General features: G+C 50.0%; 1 protein-coding gene across 1 annotated transcript in view; it reads left to right on the forward strand.

Annotated features, from left to right (window-relative positions):
- ABCA13 (ATP binding cassette subfamily A member 13) overlaps positions 1-20,504 on the forward strand; it is a 396,309-nt gene that overhangs the window by 141,249 nt on the left and 234,556 nt on the right. The window contains exons 28-31 of the mRNA XM_019450998.2: positions 9,269-9,382; positions 12,490-12,580; positions 15,971-16,147; positions 18,136-18,442. Of these exons, the coding sequence (XP_019306543.2) occupies positions 9,269-9,382; positions 12,490-12,580; positions 15,971-16,147; positions 18,136-18,442 (689 nt within the window). The remainder of the gene's footprint in view (positions 1-9,268; positions 9,383-12,489; positions 12,581-15,970; positions 16,148-18,135; positions 18,443-20,504) is intronic.

Here is a 20,504-nt window from a genome sequence, read left to right on the forward strand (position 1 = left end):
TCTCCCCGTGTCATCACATGTTCATCCCTCTGTGCGTGTCTGTGTTCTGACCTCCTTTTCTTACAAAGGCCCCACTCTTGGGGTGCCTGGATGGCTCAGTCGGTTAAGCGTCTGACTTTGGCTCAGGTCATGATCTCGCAGTTCGTGGGTTCGAGCCCCGCGTCATGCTCTGTGCCGACAGCTCAGAGCCTGGAGCCTGCTTCGGATTCTGTGTCTCCCTCTCTGCCCCTCCCCCGTTCTCTCTCTCTCTCTCTCTCTCAAAAATAGATAAACATAAAAAAAAAACAAACCCGCTCATTAAGGGTTAACATGTGACTTCATGTTGATTTTATCCCCCGTTTTAAGACTCTTTCTCCAAAAAGAGTCACATTCTGAGGTCTTGGGGGTTATGGATTTTGGGAGGACACAGTCTAGCATGAACACTGATACTTTCTTTTATCACTTGAAAATGGAAATGTGTGGGGCCATGTAGGAAACTCGCCAACTCTGTCCATAGGGTTCTGTGGCCACTTCTGGAATCACATGGAAGGGAGGTTGATTTGCTAATGAGTGCATGAACACGGGCCTTGATTCTGCAAAGCAAGAGATGCACAGAAACAGGTTCCAGGGCCGCTCCACTGACATCACCTGGCCTTGGGGTCCCCCAGATACTCTTCCTTGAACCTTGTCACTGTGAACTCGTGCCCGCGGCAGGGTCCAACCTCACTCGTCGGCGTTATCTGCACAGCCTGCTCATGACAAGCTGCTTGTAGGCTTCTAATGAAGAACCCACTGAAGTGTGCAGACCTTAGTTTCCAGGACCGGCGGGAGGAGGAGAAGATAGGGTTCAGATTGCTTTCGTAATTAAAACACTTTCCCTAAAAGTGGAACTAGTGACACTTTCCCTGGGTCCCTGGAGGCCCCCTCTGTCAGAGAACCAAGACTGTCGCTTTTATTCTGACAACAGTTTGCTCTCAAGTTCCTGAAGCAGCCGTGAAGCCTCGGTGTGGGTCCCGCTACTTTGGGCCTGAGCAAGTTTCCGGAGACTGAGGGCAGCTGGTGGCCTGGCAGCCGGACATGCCGGCTGCTCTGAGATGGAGACCCAGGCCCAGGAGTCCAGGAGTCCCCGGGCTGTGAGCAGTGTCACGAGCACGGCTTGGTGCCAGCCATGTGAGCCCGGGAGGGAGAGCCACGCAGGCCCCACTGTCCCACTTGCTGACTGTGGCCACTCTGAGGTCCTCATGCAGAGCCCCACGTCAGACTCAGGGCGACAGCCTCGGCACCCTGCCTCGACCTCCCCAAATCCCTGGGGTCAGTTTCTGTGGCTTCTCACCTCTGTCAGCTCTGCAAGCCTACAGTTTTTCTTTTGTTGGGTACCAGACCACGTTTAAAACTAGTTTTTGGTGTTTGGAGTGATTTTGACATAGTTGCATTATTGGCGCCCCTGGGTGGCTCAGTCGGTTAAGCGTCTGACTTCGGCTCAGATCACGATCTTATGGTTTATGAGTTCAAGCCCCGAGTTGGGGTCTGTGCTGACACCTCACAGCCGGCTTGGGATTCTCTCTCTCCCTCTCTCTGCCCCTTCCCCACTCAAGCTTTCTCTGTCTCTCAAAAATAAATAAGCTCAGGGGTGCCTGGGTGGCTCAGTCGGTTAGGCATCCAACTCTTGGTTTCGGCTCAGGTCATGATCTCACAGGTTCGTAAGTTTGAGCCCCGCATCAGGCTCCACGCTGACAGTGTGGAGCCTGCTTGGGATTCTCTCTCTCCCTTTCTCTCTGCCCCTCCCCCTCTCGCTCTCTCTGTCTCTCTCAAAATGAATAAACTTGAAAAAAAATAAACTTAAAAAAAAAGAAATTGCATGATCTTTACTTCTTTTGGACAAGAGATTTGTTTTCTTCACGGCAGTTTTATTCACGGCATACACATTTTTGCTGTTTTCTGAGCACGGTATCTGTCTGGTTATTTTCCAGTGTGTTGGTCAGGGTCCAATCAGAAGAAACAGCAAGGAAGGTTGAAATGAAAAATCACGACTGTAACAAGAGCTTAGAGTCCCAGGGGGTTGGTTAAGGATGTGAAGAATAAAGGCCCAGGGCAGACCCTTACCGGGCTGGCAGGACCTCGGGGAGTGGGAGGAACCACCCTGGAAATGGCCTCCCCACCCAGGGTCAGGGTCCAGACCCCACTGGGAGGAACACAGCTGTGGTCAGCTGGGTGCAGAGGTCACCGGGGGCCCTGCTGGTGGTGCCGAGGACCTGCATTTGTGGGTGCAGGGGAACCCCTACGCTTGGCCACTCTGCAGAGCTGGACTGCAGCACGGCTGGGGAGGTCATCGTGGGGATACCGCACCCCTGGGAGAGGTGAGTTCTTGGACACCTGCTGAGCTGTGGAAGGAGGGACCCTAGGGACATTGCCTTCTCTATCCTGCTTTAAAATACTTGCCAGATCCTTCCGGCGTCTGATTTACCTCAATATGGACATCAGTTAATTGCTTTTCTTTTTTCCTTTTTTTTTCATGTTTATTTATTTATTTTGGGAGGGAGGGGCATAAAGGAAGAGAGAGAGAGAGAGAGAGAGAGAGACTGAGAGAATCCCAGGCAGGCTCCGTGTTGTCATCGTGGAGCCTGATGTGGGGCTCGATCTTACCCACCATGAGATCATGACCTGAGCTGAAACCAAGAGTTGGTTGCTTACCCGACTGAGCCACCCAGGCGCCCCCCAGTTAATTGCTTTTCGTATTCAAGGTGTGATTTTTCTGGTTCTTTGTGTAGAGGGCGATTTTCACTTGTGTTGTGGGAACTGGGGGTTTTCTGTCAGGAGATTGTAAAAATGTTTTATTCTTGCCAGAAGTAACATCTCTCAGGTTTAACAAAATACAGGTTTCAGCCTCCCTGTGGTTGTGGTTTGAGGGACAGTTGAATCCTAGCAGCCTCTGATAGTCTGGCCCCTCTGCTGCATCTGGGGCTCCCCTGACCCCTGATGCTCCTGCCTGAGGGTGGTTTGTCCAGGCCCACATGCTTCCAGATGCTTCCGGGGGCGGGGGATGGGAGTTTGTGGTCGAGAGCCCTCTTGTTGGGGCCAGGCCACTTGTCCCTCTACCTCCTGCTCGGTGACTGTGCGGGGTGTGTGTGCTGAGATTGTCCACGCGGGACCCTCTGTCGCCTCCACCCTCCCCTGGGGTTTCCTGGGCTGCTTCTCTGCAGTGAGGGTCCTGACTGATCCTTTTTGTTGATGTTTCAGCAGGATTCCTGTCTGTCGTGGGAGGAGTGAGCCTCCCATCTGCGTTCTGCTGCTGGCTTGTTGGCTGGGGAAATGCAGGGTGTGGGTCAGCTTCTGTTGAGTGGGGGTCAGAGGGCACCCTTCTGCTGATATTGTCCAGTCCTGGGGAACCGACTGGCTTGCTTCCTCCTTCCTCCTTTTAGAGTTCTCTATGGACGCCTCTTGCATTGTTTCCAGAGGGTACGGCAGTTCAAGCAAGGAGACAGAGACTTGTGGACAAAGTCCCCTTTTCTGAGTCCTTTTGACATGAGTCTGCTTATCTCTGCTGGGTGCCTGCTGGGTGTTCCAGGCCCAGCCCTAGGAGCAGCTGCTTCTCCAGCAGGTTCTAGTCTCGCGCTCTCAGTGCCGGAGAGGTGCCTTGCTGTTAGTCCCCGTTTTCCACCTCCTCGGTCGCTGGACACAGCACACGTTCTGTTCCTGCCTGAAGGTTTTCTATGGCTTATCCGTAATTTGTCATGTTCCTTACAAAAATATATTTCACTGAGATTTTAAAATCTAGGGTCGCAGAGATAGCATTCTTTTGCTTTAAAACATTTCCTCTGTAGGGGCGCTGGGGGAATCAGTCAGTTAAGCATCTGACCGTGGCTCAGGTCATGATCTCGCAGTTCGTGAGTTTGAGCCCCGCGTCTGGCTCTGTGCGGACAGTTTGGAGCCTGGAGCCTGCTTCGGCTGTCTCCCTCTCTCTCTGCCCCTCCTCACTAGCACTCTGTCTCTCTCTTTCTCAAAAATAAATAAAAACATTTTTAAAAAATTATAAAAAAAAAAATTTCTCTGTATGTGTTATAGGGATTTTCCATACTTGGGAGGTTTATTTTCTAATATTGTCAAATTAAATTATTAAATTATCTATTATTCAAACATCAGTATTTCCGATTGTTTTGAATATTTAAATTAACACCAATATTAAGGTTTAGATGCACTCTAATATATTGATTAATATTAAATAATTTAAAATTAGACTCAGCGGAGATCTGTATACTTTGTTGTATGTTTAGGAAAATAGCTCATTTTCTCATTGTTTTTCTTTTTCTCCATGTCATTTCTTTTTAAGTTTTAAAAACATTTATTTACTTATGTTATCTCTACCCAACGCAGGTCTCGAACTCACAACCATGAGAACTAGAATCACATCCTCCACCACTGAGCCAGCTGGGTGCCCCTGAAGTTATTTCCTTTTAACATTTATTTTTATCCATTTCTTTCGGGTTTCCTCATATTTGTTGTATTATTGTACTACGTTGACTAAGTTTTGGTTTTTAATTAGTAACAAACCTACTGGAGTCTGCAATTTGGTTCTATCTAGCATGTTGTTATGGCTAATATCTTTATTATTGCCTATGTAAACACTTCCTAAGTAATATCCTATAACTCAAGAGTTATTTGTATTATTTAAAATTTGCAACTCGTTAAATTAAAAGGTGTTCACGCGGGGCGCCTGGGTGGCTCAGCCGTTAAGCCTCTGACTCTGGCTCAGGTCATGGTCTCACAGTTTGGGAGCTCGCACCCCACATCGGGTGAGCACGAGCCCCGGGTGAGCCCTGCTTCTCTCTCTGCCCCTCATGGGATTCTCTGTCTTCCCTCTGCCCCGTCGTTCACTTGGACCCTCTCTCTCTCTCTTTCTCTCTCAAGAAAAGAAAAGTGTTCACACAAACTTTGGCTAAGAATTTCTAATTTCATAACACACACCTAAATGATTTATATATTTTGGGATTTTATTGTATGTTAGTTTCAATAAATTTTCTTTGGCATTTGAAAAGCAAGGATATGTATGTATACAGAGGATAAAATAGGATATTTTAACTAATTTAGGTAGCCATAGATTTAGGTAGTCATACAAAAAAGATGTACATATTTGTATTGGGACACCTGAGTGGCTCAGTTCCTTGAGCACCTGCCTCTTGATTTCGGTTCAGGTCACAATCCCAGAGTTGTGAGATCCAGCCCCGTGTCGGGCTCGTTGCTGAACATGGAGCCTGCTTGGGATTTTCTCTCCCCTCTGCTTCTCTCCCTGATGTGTGCGTGCACACGCGTGTGCACATGATCTGTCTCTCTCAAAACAAATAAGGGTATATATATTTATAAACTTACTAGATACCTATGTAAACATACATATATATTTGGTGTGTCTGTGTGTGTGTTTGTAGAGTTAAGACTTTTCAGATCTCCTGTGGTTGCATCGGGAACACCATCCAGCCTCGGCATGTGGGTGTGCAGTTTGGCTGCTGCCGGGGCTGTTTACTGAGCACTTACTATGGCCCAGACCTGGCCCTGAGACACTGTCACGTACCCTAATATCACCACCTCTGCTAACCCCATTCCTCTCGGAGCCTGAAGCCTACGGTTAAGCAATGGGGCTTAAGGCCAGGCAGCAAACAAGGGGCAGAACTAGGGTTGTAACCTGGACAGGGGCTCGTTCGTGACTTGACTCTTCAAGGACCGTCTGCCGGGTTGCGAAGGGCTCCTGGTATTCAAGTGTTACCATGTTCCTTTCTTGTTTCTAGTCATTTTTACTTCATATATTTTGATGATATGTTCCTGACTGCATAAATATTAATCGTTGTAAATTGTAATTTTTTTTCAGAATAAAACAAATTTTGTTCTTTTAAAAAAAATGTTTATTTTTTAGAGAGAGGGGGGAGGGTATGAGTGGGGGAGGGACAGAGAGAGGGGGACAGAGGATCCGAAGCAGGCTCTGCTCTGACAGCAGAGAGCCCCATGTGGGGCTCGAACTCACAAACTGCAAAATCATGACCTGAGTTAAAGTTGGACGCTTAACAGACTGAGCCTCCTGGGCGCCCCAAACCTTGTTTTGTTTATTCTTTTTACTGCAAATTTTCTTTTGTCTGTTGTTACCATTTCTAGCTTTTTTTGTTTTGGCTTGATATTTAAATCTTTTGTTTTTAGTCCAATATAAAAATCCAGTTGGCTTTGATAGCATTGTGTATAATCTTAATCTTAATTAAGAAAAGAGTTTTGCTTACTTTGTTCATAGCTATATTTCTAGCACCTGGACCTGGCTTACAGACAATAAATATAGACACTTCCTCAATCACTTAACCAACTGGGTCTGAGAATCTCCATCCTAATTGGATGTTTGGACCTATTCATAGTTATTGTCGTGAATGGCATGTCTAGAGTTATTTTTGTCATTCTCTGTTAGTTTTAAAATTTATGCTTGGCCTTGTGTTTTTCTTTTTTCCTCTCTTTTGCCAAAGGAATCTGTTTTTCTCCCTTCTGTTTTTTTTTTTTAAGATTTTATTTTTACGTGATCCCTACACCCAATGTGGGGCTCGAACCCACAACCCCGAGATCGGGGGTCACAGTCTTCACGGCAGGTGCCCCTTCCTTCTGTCTTTTTAACGTGTGCTTACCTGTCACAGTTAATGCTGTGTTTCTTACTGGGGTAGGAGTCCCAGTTCGCCTGCATGCGTCTGTACCTGCCCGTCACCCTGTCTGTCGCCGAGGGAGCCTGAAACCCTATGGGTTTCTAACATGATGACAGTCACCTCCGTAAAAGTTAGCAACTGGGGGTTCTAATTTCAGTTATAACCTTCCTATTATAATTTTATGATTGTTACACTTAAGTTTCAAGAATCATTGTTGGCATCTGGATTAAACTTAGAACTTTGTTAGCCATTATTTAAAATCAGTTCTCTGTGTGAATGCTTTCATGGCTCATCTCCATTTCGATCGTATTGGGAAATTTCTATTCTTATATTGTTGACTTAACGTGTACTCAGGTTGTCTTCATGTGACTGTTGGGACCGTTCACAGGTAGCTGAGGTTCTTTCTCCTTGGGTGTCGGAAGATGGCTTTCTGGGGCTCCCCCCTTTGCATCATAGCCTGGCTGACGGAGGAATTCTTGGTTTATGTTGTCTCTCTCTCAGGACTATAGAATGTGCTTCATCGTCCACTGACCTTTAATTTTGCAGAGAAGCTATCTGAAACGACATGAGTTTTTTAAAATTCCTTCTGAAGAAGCTTCTTGTGAACTCCTTGGGGCGCCTGGGTGGCTCAGTCGATTAAGCATATGACTCTTGATTTGAGCTCAGGTCATGATCTCACAGTTTGTGAGTTCAAGCCCTGTGTTGGGCTCTGTGCTGACAGCGTGGAGTCCACTTGGGATTATCTCCGTCTCCCTCTCTCTCTATGCCCCCCCGCCCCTTTCTCAAAATAAAGAAACTTTAACATAAATAAATAGTTTAAAAATAAAAAAAAGAAGTTTCTTGTGAACTCCTCGATGCATATATATTCATTCAGTTAGAATCCCAGATCTGACGAGGTATGTGATTTTGTTTATTATCAGAAAGGCTCCGAAACGTGCAGACTCAGGGATGTTTGTGACCAATGGTGATTCCTGACCCCGCTCTGGCCCCTTCCCTCTCCTGGGATTTGCCTCCTCTTTGGCTTAGATCTTTAGCATCTGTCCTAGATCCTGGTTTTACTTTTCTTCCCCTCTGTCTCGCACCTGCCCTCTGAGGGCCAAGATGGCGTCATAGGTTGGTTCTGTGTGGAGACTGTCCCTGTTGCTGGTTCCAGAACACTGCCCGTCTGCCACCCGCTGGTTCTGGGTTCAGCCGCCCGGTGGTCAGCCCTCAGGTGGCAGCTCCTTAGCCCAGACGGCTCCTTCTTATCTCCATGTTCTCCACTCTCCTTGACCAGCCGTGACAATATGGAAAATATGAAGCAGACATTGCCTACATTTTCTCCTCTCTTTCATGAAATCAGCTCCAGCCGAAGACCTTTCTCTCTCCTGAGTCATAGTTGGCCTCCTCTCTTGACCAGGAGGATCATTTCACAGGCCCCAGAAGCAGAGGACTGCGTTTACCCAGCACGGGCAGGCAATAGCAAGTGTGTGAGTCCTGGTGGCCCAGGTCCACACGCAGACAGAGTGAGACGTGTTTCTGCACCAATTCACACGCCTGGCAGCCAAGTCCCAGGAGGAGGGGCTCCGGGCCGGGCTGGGGGGACAGGGCCGCGACCTGTGGACACCCCAGCTGTGCTCCGGGGGGCGCTCCTGCCCCATCTTTGGGCTGAGAGTGTGCTTTCCTATCTTTTCTGGGCTGGTTGGTTTTCAGCTCCTGACCTGGGATGACCTGGGGCATTAGGAGGGTCTCCTGGTGACCCCAGGGAAGTGTGGTTGGACTCTCCCAGGCCCTCCGTACTAAGCCTTCTCTTTGGCATTTAGACTATTTTCCGTATTAAAAATATAGTAACATTCCATGGACATTTTCATGGAGATACCTTTATATTTCATTCATTTATTTTTAAATGTTGATTCACTTTGAGAGAGACAGAGAGAGCAAGTGGAGGAGGGGCAGAGAGAGAATCTCAAGCAGGCTCTGCACTGTGAGCCCAGAGCATGACACGGGGCTTGAACCCACAAACTGTGAGATCATGAACTGAGCTGAAATCGGTCGCTTAACCAACTGAGCCACCCAGGCGCCCCTATATTTCATTTAAATCATTTCTTAGGATAGAGTCCTTTTATCTTTAGGGAAAAAAAGACATGGGCATTTTTTTTTTTGTGGGTCAGTGACTCAAGATTTTTATGATTCCAAGCTATTTTACACGAATCTTGGGTTTATTTGCTCTGCCAGCAACAATAAATGATCCAATACAACCAGTTGTGCTGTATCTTCAACAGCGCTAGGTGTCGTAGAACAAATACACAGACATTACCTGACAGCTTATTTTTGAGGAGATGTGGGCAAACATTATTTTGTTTAGCCGGTACATACTGGCGACATTGGCCGTTCCCCTCTGTGAACTCAATCCTGGGAGCACCACGGTGAACAGGTGGGTTGCACCTGCAGAGATGAGGGCACCAGAGCCGGTCCCCTGGTGGGGGGACGTGTCGGTCGGCCTGCCCGTGGCCTTGGCACGTCTTTGTTCTGCTGGCCAGTCCTGTCCTGTGGCCTCTCTCCCCTGCTGTAGCTGCACAGTCCTTAAGAATCTTCTTGAGGTGGCCCAGCAGAACTAGAGACATACCCACGTTTGCTTTCCTTTGCAGGCAAATTATACTTTTCATTTCGTGGACAAGCTGAAGACTTTAACAGAAACCTTGCTGGAAGTGTCCAGCGTTTTTCAGAGTGGAGGGAGTAGCCAGATGCTCAGCAAACTGCAGGTGAGTGGTGGCTTTCCTCCCAGAGCACCTGCTAGGGCGCGTCTGTGAAATCAGAGTGGCCCCTTCGAAGACCCCAAGAGCCCCTCGGGTGTGCTTGTTGGTTGACTAATCACGTTGACCTGAAGGTGAACTTGTGAGGCAGTTTTGTGAATTACCAAGGGTTTTATTCATGCCGGATGTCACTATTATGAGCATCGTGAATAATTTATTAACACTGGCCTGTTCTTTCAATTCCATAACTTAGATGGAGGCATGATTTTGTACCTTAATGCTCCTTTGAGTGGTTTGCGTACTATTCAACTCTGGGTCTACTTAAAGGATCAGTTATCACTCCCTGACATTCTGTATCGAGAACCTAAAATATTCCAGAATTCGGGGGCTGTGGTTTAAGATGGCCAGCTCCTGCGGAGCCCCACAGCTGTGAACTTCAGAACTTTAAATGAGGTAGGCCACATAATAACCGGGGGCCATTTGAAAAAGAACCCTAACTCACCTGAAGTCTGATAGCATGAGAAAGTATGCCCGCATTTTCATTCCTGTTCCGCCTGTTTCTTACGCACCAGGTGAGTAGGTCAGGGTGATTCACAGCATGGATTCAGGAGCCAGCTTGTCTGGGTTTGATGCCCAGTTGAGCTGAGCCTAGCACTGCTGTGTGATTTTGGACTGGTCACTGAACTTCTCTGTGCCTTGGGTTTCTTATCTGTGCTGTGAGGAAATAATCGTAGTTACAAGCTGTAAATCACTGAGGGCCTGGGAGGCACTTGGAATAGTGTTTGCCATGCAGGAAATGCTTCTGTGTCTGGGGCCTCCCACAGTGGGTGCTAAGACGAGAGAATTTTATTTATTTATTTTTCATTTTATTTTATTAAAATTTGTTTTAAGTTTTAATTTGAGAGAGAGAAAGAAAGCATGAGCAGGGGAGAGGCAGAGAGAGAGACGGAGAGAGAGAGAATCCCAAGCAGGCTCTGAGCTCTCAGCACAGAGCCCCGACATGGGTCTTGAACTCACGAACTGTGAGAACATGATCTGAGCTGAAATCAAGAGTCAGACGCTTCACCGACTGAGCCACCCAGGTGCTCCCCAACGGGGGAGAATTTTATTATGGGAGAGGGAGGCAAAGGGTGCTGGGGAGCTCGGGAGTATAGGCACCTGAGGACATGCAGGTCTGACCCCGGGACCCAGAGAGGGAGGGAGGCTGGGTGGGAGCATCCTAGCCGGTCCTGCAAGGTAGTGAATACACTGCCCAGAGCTTCGGTCAGTTTTCCCTGGGGAATCCTGTGCCGGGGTCCTGTGGCTGCCTGCAGTGGGCCTGGGGGGGTGGTCGTGGCCCCCGACAAACCCAGGTGGTTTCCGAGCCCAGCAGCGGCCGTCAGTTCTGTCCTGGTCTTTGAAGGTCCACGACGCTGGTTCTGAGGGCGGCCAGCACCGTGCGAGTGCCGGGGCTATTGTCATATTTTTCTTTGACTTGTCTGCTCGTGGATTAGTTTGTTTATACGGGGGTCAGTAGGCTTTCTCTGTAACGGGTCAGATGGCGGATGATGTAGGCTTTCGTAAAGTCTCTGCTGGGACTGGAAATTACACACCGCATTATAAGCAACAAAGGGAGCGTCTGCAGAGTCTCGTGAGGATGTGACCAGGTGCCTGACTGTCCCTCGAACCACACGGCTCCTTGGAGAGGTCCTCTGATGGTCCGCTGTCCTCCAGGCAGTCACGTTAGCCGCGCAACTCTTCCCTCCATCTGACTCTGCCACCAGCGGCTTAGGCTAGTGCCTTTGCTGGCGACCAAGGCCTGGACCTCCTTCCCGCTCAGTTAAGAGTGAGTGATCTCCTCTCGGAGATGTGGCCGAGGTTCAGGGACTAACACACAGAAAGTGCCCACCCTGTGTCTGCCACGTGCCCGACAAAAAATATGTAAGATTCCAAAAAGAAGCGCACACCAGGGTTTCGTACTGAAATCCTGTCATCCATAGACACGTCGATGAAATCGTCACATCTCTGGGGCGGGTGTGAGAAGTCAGAGAGCTCGATGCAGAAGGTAGACCACATTCGAGAATTCCTTGTCAGGAGCTCCGAGTCGTAAGGTTGCGCGCTAACAAAATGTCGGGGTCACATATAAATATTCTCTAGTGAATGGACACGTTCCAAAATTAGTCCCTGTTCCGCTAGCCTCCCCCGACCCCCCCCACCAACCCTCACCGCTTAATCCTGGCGCTGGCCTCACGGGATTTTGTCCTCTGTCTGCTGTGGACTGTTGGGTGTTGTGGGGGGCAGTAGTATACAAGTCAGTGCATGCCCACTTCAAGATCAAGAGGCAAAGTTTCATGAAATCACCTTGGAGGGGGCGCCTGGGGTGCTCAGTCGGTTGAGCATCTGACTCTTGGTTTATGTTCAGGTCACGATCTCAAGGTTCGGAAGATTGTGCCCCGAGTCAGGCTGCCCGCTGTCATCTCGGAGCCTGCTTCGGATTCCCTGTCTCCCTCTCTCTCTGCCCCCTCCCTCCCATGCTCTCTCTCTCTCTCAAAATAAATAAATAAGCATTAAAAAAAGTCACCCCGAAGAGCCCTCCATAGGGAAACCATTGACAAAGAGAGGCAAAGCCATCAATATGTAAGAGGGGTCGCAGCGATCATGATATGAAAGTTTCTCCCGAAGATGAGATTTGGTTGCCAAAAGATTAAGAAGGTTCAAGGGATGCAGAAACCCTTCCTCAGTGCTTTTCTGACAGTGGCCCCCTCTTTACAGCTGGCCTGTGGAAAAGACCCTGTTAAGGATCTGATACAGAGGGTCACCATACACTTTTGTTAGAAAATTTTGCTGGAAGGTCATACTGAGTTCATTCTTGGTTTTCAGAGATTAGTGCGTGACTTCAGTTACAATCTGAATTGTCACAATTGTTCCTTTTGGTTTTCAAGATAAAATTGTCATCAACTGTTAGGCCATTATTTACTATGATCTTTAGAACCTTTTTTTTTTTTTTTTAACCATGATTCACTTTATGTGTCCTTGTCTTGTTACTGAAACTTTGAGTTAACCTCACAAGTATTTTTCATTGAATAATAATTGAGGAAATGAGATTATTTTTGTGAAGCTGTGTTATCTCCCTTTAGGCAGCCCTGAGAAACAAATTCATAAGAAACTTTGTAGAAAGCCAGCTGCACATTGATGTAGACAAACTGATGGAAAAGCTCCAGACTTACGGTAAGTGGGCGGGTGTGCGGGTGTAAGCCGGTGGGCGAGTGCGTGTAATTGTGCGAGCACACGTGGGCGTGTACGTGGGTAGGCGTGCAAGCTGGAGGCCAGGTGTGCAAAAGCATACGTGGGCAGGTGTGCAATGTAAGTGTGAGGGTGTGCGAGTGTACGAGGGTAGGTGTGGCAGGGTCCGCTTCCCGATTGGCCCGCCACCGGGGTGCTCATCCTCCTGCCTCTAAGTTTCGGGGTGACACTGTCCAGTTACTCTTCCTCTCGGGTTTCTGGTTTCTCGTCCACAAGACTAGAAATGCTCTCATTTGTTCTTCCCTGCGGTTTTCTGATTTGCCGAGTCGGGGCTTGAGTAGCAGGGAGCGCACTTGGAGAGGAAGGCTTCTGATACCAAAGGCAAGAATTCTGAGACTTCAGATAAGTTTATGGAATGAGGGAACGTTCCTGAGTCAGGAGCTGATGGAAAGCAGGTGCGTCGATCGGAAGATTTGGAGCTGAGGCTAGAAGGTTCTGTCAATCAGCGGACGGTTGTATTGTCTCAGTAGTTTGTCAGTGCACGAATCCATTTGTTTGTTTCTTTTAAGTTTATTTATTTTTGAGAGAGAGAGAGAGCACGTGCAGCAGAGGGGAGGGGCAGAGAGAGAGGGAGACACAGAATCTGAAACGGATCTGCGCGGATAGCAGAGAGCCTGATGCGGGGCTCGAACCCGCAAACTGGGAGATCATGACCTGAGCTGAGGTTGGACACTTAACCGACTGAGCCATCCAGGCCGCCCTGCATGAGTTCATTTACTGAGCAAGCGCACAGGAGAGTCGGGTTCTGTGCTGGGATCTGGAGACCCTGCCCCACCATCCCGGGCGGGGCGCAGACGGCCGTGTCAGGACCAACGGCTCTGAGGTGGAATCAGGCCGGTGTGTCCCAGGGGTGCTCTTAGGAGCCCGGCCTGTCAGGGGGCAGGATGGGAATAGAGGAAGGACCCGAAGGGAAGGGGGGGCGTCACTGGATCCTGGCACTCTGCCCGTGAGCGGGAAGGGGCTGGTGTCTGCCTGCATTTGGAGGTCAGCGGAGGGCCGGGCATCATAGGGGGCACGATATTTCCCTCTTATGGCAAAAAAAGTTTGGTGAATTTACTGCCTTAGAAAAATTAATGTGGGGCGCCTGGGTGGCTCAGTCGGTTCGGCGTCTGACGTCACCTCAGGTTATGATCTCACGGTTTGTGGGTTTGAGCCCCACATCGGCTTGCGCTGGGCTCTGTGCTAACAGCTTAGAGCCTGGAACCTGCTTTGGATTCTGTGTCTCCCTTTCTCTGTCCCTCCCGCACTCTGTCTCTCTCTGTCTCAAAAAGAAATAAACTGTAAAAAAAAGGTTAATGATATTTTAAAATAAATGTTACTGCCTTAAGTCATTTTTCAAGTAGTTAAAACACACTTTTTAAAAAATAGTTTCTGGGGCATGTGGGTAGCTCAGTCGGTTAAGCGTCCGACTCTTGTCTTGGCTCAGGTCATGATCTCACGGTTAATGAGTTTGAGCCCTCTATCGGGCTCTACGTTGACAGCAAGCAAACTACTTTGGTTTCTGTCTCCCTCTCTCTGCCCCTCCCCTGCTCTCTTTCTCTCTGAAAAATAAATAAACATTAAAAACGCTAAAAAAGGAAGTAGTTTCTGGACAGCTGTATATAACAGAGCCTGCGTGTGGTGCTGTTTGGCGGGACCGGTGTGGCCTCAGACGGTTTCTGTCTGGAACAGAGGCTGTCATTACTCTGCGAGGGTGGTAATGGTGTTGACCCAGAGCCCTCACTGTTTCTGATCAGCTTTTCCCTAAAACGAACTTCTATCAAGTGGGTGGAAAAAAACAGCCCCAGCAATTCAGACCCTGAGCTTTTCCTACAGACGAATCAGGACCCAGAGTGTGGAATTCTCAAGGAATTGTGAGAGCCATAAAGTGTGTGTGAGTCCTCCGTTCTTCCTGCCCGACCCCGGAGTAGATTGAAGTGTTCTTGTCCATACGGATGTGGATGGTTGGCCTTCACTCCTGGCCCGCACAGCCCTCTGAACAGGCCCCGTGCGAGTGGGGGGCATGCTGGGGGCTCAGACACACTCTAAGATGCAAATCTCCTTTTGTAACTCCCTATGTAGAGAATTCACTCACTTTTCTCCACACATCCTTTTATTTAAAAAAAAAAAATTTTTAATGTTTATTTATTTTGAGAGAGAGAGACAGAGCACAAACAGGAGAGGGGCAGAGAGAGAGGGAGACGCAGAATCCGAAGCAGGGTCCAGGCTCGGAGCTGTCAGCACAGAGCTTGACTCGGGGCTCGAACTCACAGACCATGAGATCACGACCTGAGCCGAAGTCGGAGGCTTAACCGACTGAGCCCCACAGGCGCCCCAAGTCTTTCATCTTATGAATCCTGAGCAGTCTGGTGTCTGGGGGTCTCCTGAGGAGTGAGGCTGTGGAGGATGCAGTGGTTCTCCTGACTGAACTGCAGGCACATGGGCCCCGCCCTATGGTGACACTGTGGCATTGGCCACTGTGGCAGGTGTGATGGCATCTCCTGTACAGAATCGTGCACAGGGCAGGCTTGTGGGATTCAGTCCCCTCCTTCCCACCCCCCCCCCCCAACCCCCCACCGACCCCGTGCCTGCTGAGCCCGTCTGGACTCCCTTCCTGCTTGGCGCTGAGTTCTGGGTGTTTTTCCCACGGCTGTGTCCTTTGGAGTCTCCACATCTCTCTCTCCTGTGGTCTGGCTCCTCTTTGAAGCCAGAGCAAACCAAACATCCTGAGTCCTCCTCGGCGTTTTGTCCTGACAGACGTTGCATGCATGGGTTCTGGAGCCCACACGTGCCGCTTTGAATCCCCAGCTCTCTTTCCACTGCAAACGCGCAGACCTGGACAGAGCACAGCAGGATCGGATTTTCCTCTGTGTTCCTTGATCACTGATGGCGGTTCTCGCAAAGTGCATGTGACAAAGCGAGCGGTTGTCACAAAACACCTGCTATTGGGGTGAATTGCACGTTTTCTAGAGTTCCTTGCCACCGGGTTGGAACATTAACTTTTTTTGCCGGGTTCCATGTGCGAGGTCTCCTGTGTTGCTCACAGGCTTGCCACTGGAGCTTTCTTCTGCGTGGCCAGTTGGCCTGTGTCCCCTGGCCGCTGCCCTGTGTCCCCGGGCCGCAGGCTCGCCCTCTGTTCTTCCACGGTGAAGCAGGACCAGCATCATGGAACCGTGGTCACTAAGTGGAGTAGATCCTCAGCAAAGAGGTGGCACAATTTGCACATGAACAGAATGTGACTATTGAGTCATTTTTTCCACGGAGGGACTTTTTTCCCTTCGTAAGCCCTGGGCTGAGAGGAAAGTTGCAATGTCCTGTTACACTTACTGTCCTCAGGAGTGAAGCTGGACGAGCTGTTTGCCCACGGGGACACCGGGCATCTCCGTGTCCTGGGCCGTATCTTGGTCAACCTGTCCTCCTGTGTGATGTTGAACCGCTTCCAGGCCCTGGAGTCTGTCGCCAGCCTGGAGTCGAGAGCCCGTGAACTCATGCAGCAGAATGACTTCTTGGCCAGTGAGTATTCAGTGAAAACACACGCGCATGCGGGCCCGGCCCCAGTCGCCTGCCGTGTGTGTATTTGTCCCTAGATGCGCATGACAATGGCTCAGAAAGACAAGAAGTCATTTCCCGGTAAAATACACCGAGCGGAAAGACTCCCCTTGAGTTGACAGGAAGACAGGCTGCATACGGGGCTGCTGGCCTCACATCCTGGGCCGCACACTACTCACTGCATCCGTTGTTACTGGTTTATGGTGTCGTTTGATGGTTACATCTCGCGTGATAAATTTTATCTTTCTGATTAAAGTTATGCTTTGATTTCCTCATCACTTTGTAAAAAAATTTTAGTTTTAATTTTATTTATTTATTTTGAGAGAGAGAGAGAGCAGGGGAGGGACAGAGAGAGAGAGATAGAGATAGAGAGAGAGAGAGAGAGAGAGAGAGAGAGAATCCCAAGCAGGTCACAAGCTGTCAGCACAGAGCCTGATGTGGGACTCGAACTCATGAACTGTGAGATCATGACCTGAGCTGAAACCAAGACTCAGGTGCTTAACCAACTGAACTACCCAGGCGCCCCTTCCTTATCACTTGACGTCCTGGGGCTGGGCCAGGGGACAAGACAGCAGCCAATTTGTCTCCATTCATTCATGTTCATTTGCTCAGGATAAACGTGATGTGTTCTGTGCTCTCATCTTCATTTTGACTAAACGTCGAGTTAGTTCTTTATTTTGGTTTCTATGAGTTTGCTGAGGGCTGTGGAGACACAGGACCACAGACTGCCTTCAACAGCACAAGTTCAGCTTCTCGTGGTTCTGGCCACAAGTCCGCGATCAAGGTGTCAGCAGGGGGCTGTCCTTCTGAGGCCATGAGGCGGAGTCTGCCGTGGTGCGTTGATGGCCGCCTTCTCCCGTGTCTCTTCTCGAGTGCCCTCTGTGTGTGTCAGGGTCCAAATGTCCCCTCTGTTGGAAGACGCCAGTCATGTTGGGTGAAAGGCCACCCTGATGACCTCCTTTGGAAATGATTACCCCCATTGTGATCTGTTTAACAGTTGTGATCTGCAAGGGGTTAGGACTTCACATGCGAGCTTTGGGGAGGGTCCATTCACACCCCCAACAGGCGTTGTGGATGAAATTCGGGGAATCCATGTGCCTTATGTTTACATTTTGGATGATCCATAACCCCAAAGAGGTCAGTTCCTCGTTTTACGTTGAAATCTAGTTGATACATGTTACGTCCATGTGGTTCGATGGCTCAGTCCCTCATGCTGTGCTCACCGCGGGCATGGCTCCCGTCGGCCACCACACCATCACCTGTGTTCCCCGTGCTGTGCCTTCTGTCCTGTAGTTCTTACACCTGGAAGCCTGGACCCCCACTTGTCATTCATAGGGAAGCATTTGTGATCCCAGAGAAGCAAAGCCCGATCATTTGAACAGCCTGGTGTCGTTTTTCAAGTTCTATAAAAATGCAAAAGGGATCATTTTTCTTACAAATTTTTGTGTACAAATGATTTTGGTGCAAATAATTAAAGACGCCACAGTGGGAGGCACTTGGGTGGCTCAGTCACTTAAGCTTCCAACTTCTGCTCGGGTCATGATCTCACAGTTGGCGAGTTGGACCCCGCGTCGGGCTCCGTGCTGACAGCTCGGAGCCTGGAGCCTGCTTCAGATTCTGTGTCTCCCTCTCTCTCTGCCCCTCCCTGCTCACACTCTTTCTCTCAAAAATAAATAAACATTAAAAAATATATATATATTTAAAAAAAAAGACACCACAGTGGGGGTTTATGAAAAATAGGAGAGAGTGTTCGCCAGGAAATTAGGCGGCCTTGGGTCTAACTTTCCCAGTCCCTGCCTGTGGAACACGGAGAATCAGCTTTGCGTCCCCGTGGGGCCTGTCCCCTTGCACAGAGAGGGTTGGACCCCATCTCACGGCCCGTCCAGTTGTGCTCGACCCGCGCTGACCCCGGGTGAGCCGCGCTGACCCTGTCTTCCCTTTCCTGCCGACAGGTGTCATATTCAACAGTTCGCTGGGCAGCGGAGACTCAGGGACGCCGTCTCTGCGCCCGCCACCCCACGTCACATACACCATCCGGACCAGCGTCTTACACAGCATGAGGACAGATTTGGTGAAAAACCCTTTCTGGAAGTTCCATCCTCAGAACCTACCGGCCGATGTGTTCAAGTACAACTACATCTTTGTCCCTTTGCAAGACATGATCGAAAGGGCCATCATCTCGGTGCAGACCGGGCAGGAGGCTGAGGAGCCGGCCACGCAGACACAGGCCATGCCCTACCCCTGTCACACCAGGGACCTGTGAGTAGCCGCCACGTCCCCCCCTGCCGCGTGCCCGCTTTACAGCGAGAAGCGCCTTGCGTTTGGCGTGCCAAGTGCAGAGAAGTTCTGTGTAGTCACGCCAAAGAGCATTTAGAGAAAGTCCATCCCCCTGTTTAATTTCTTGAGCTGTCCAGATGCAAGGATAATTGTTGAGGTACTGTGATCGTGTAGGACTTGAGCTCTGACACCAGACTTACCCATAGCGTTAAAGACCCCTCGGAAGGAACTGGAACTGTATTCACAGGGGTTATGTGCGTCTGACTCCAAGGCCAGCCATCTGAGTTCGCGAAACAGAAGAAGGTCACTAGCTCTTCAGTGCTAATCCTTAAAAAGTCAATGTGCACCCCCTACTTTCCGGGAGGAAGGGGATTCTCGGAGGCCCGGGACAGTGGCTTAGGGATGTGTGAGGCAGTCTGGGAACACGCAGGAGTAAACTGGTGACTGGGCTCGCGACATCCTTGCAGGGGAGAGGAGGGATGGTCAGTTATGGGCTGGAGCAGCTGGACCATAGCCCTGGAAGGAGAGTGGGGGGCAGGGCCAGGCGGGGTTGGCAAAGCAGAGTGGACAGCGTGCCCAGTGCCGGTCCCCTGGATGCCTGACATCCACCTTGCTGAGGGCCGCGAGCTCAGCCTTGAAGGATGTTGTTCCTCAAGCATCTTGTCCTGTGCCAGGCTGGAGGCCCCAGGCTGCAGGTGTGGGGAGCACGGGAAGAAAGAGCCGAGGCTGAGGTCATCAGAGGGACCACCCGGACTGCCTTCGCTATGAGAGCAGGGGGCAGATGCTGGTCCTTCCACAGAGCAGGGGCCGCCACGCAGAAGCCAGGCGACTGGGGCTGCGCTGGCCAGACAGGTGTCTCGATGTCTCACCCCTCTTTCTTGTCTGGCCACATGCCTTCTGCATAGCAGGACATCAGTACGTTTCATGAGGTGAAAGGCAGTATTCCCACTGTGCTAGGAGCAAAGGCTGTACCCTGCAGGATTGTCCTTCTGAGAGCTTGGTGGAGACAACAGGGGTCAGGAACAGAGGCTAGGGTGTCATTTTACCCCAGGCTCTGCCTCACTGTGCAGACCGTTGGTAAGCCTCTTAACTTCCTTGTGTGTGTTTTTTTAAACATTTATTCATTTTTTTGAGGGACAGAGTGTGAGTGGGGGAGGGGCAGAGAGAGAGGGAGACACAGAATCCGAAGCAGACTCCAGGCTCTGAGCTGTCAGCACAGAGCCCGACATGGGGCTCGAATCCATGAACTGTGAGATCACGACCTGAGCAGAAGTTGGACGCTTAACCGACGGAGCCACCCAAGCACCCCTTAACCTCCTTCTTTGTAAAGTGAAAGCTTCTCTTTCCTTTCGGGGTGATGATCGTGTCAGCTTTGAACATTTTCTGCCATCGCTCTTCTCCTGAATTATTTTTCTGGGAGGCATTGGCACCAAGAGCAGAAACCAAGGGAACGACTGTTCCTGGCAAAGCATCACGCACCAAACCTCACCCAGCCCAAATTCCAGGGCCTTGTGGGGTTTAATGACCTGTTTCCAGAAATCGACTTTTTATGATGCTCTCTTTTTAGCCGAATCTCGGGAAGGTCGCGTTCTGAAAGCCTCTTTCTAGCTCTTAAGCATGCTGTTGACTGTTGCCCTGGAAGAGGGGCCCTGCGTGCGGGTACAATGTGCAGACTCCCTCCGGTCCTGTTCACAGGACAAATCTGGGGTTTGATTCGTCCCCCTGGACACAGGGTGGGCCCCACGAGGGTGTGTTGGGAAGAACGATACACATTTCTGCAAACAGCTTATTGTCGAGGCGGAAGTGGCCTGCCAGGTCCCTGGTGCTTGGCTAGCGGGCTTGGTGACGGGGTGGGACTGAGGCCGGGTAGGGTCGCGAAGGTGTGCCCTTTCACCCCGCGAAGGTAAGTTCTTGTGGACGAGACACATTCGGGCCTCGGGCTGGAGTGAGCCCAGAGCCCCGTGAGAGTCCCTTTCCTTTTTCTGTCTGGAAGCGTAGCTGACATACGGTGGTACGTCGGTTCCGGGTGTAGAACACAGGGACT

The sequence above is a fragment of the Panthera pardus genome, unplaced genomic scaffold (genome assembly GCF_024362965.1).
Source record: "Panthera pardus isolate Hobbes unplaced genomic scaffold, ASM2436296v1 HiC_scaffold_8, whole genome shotgun sequence".
NCBI lineage: Eukaryota > Metazoa > Chordata > Mammalia > Carnivora > Felidae > Panthera > Panthera pardus.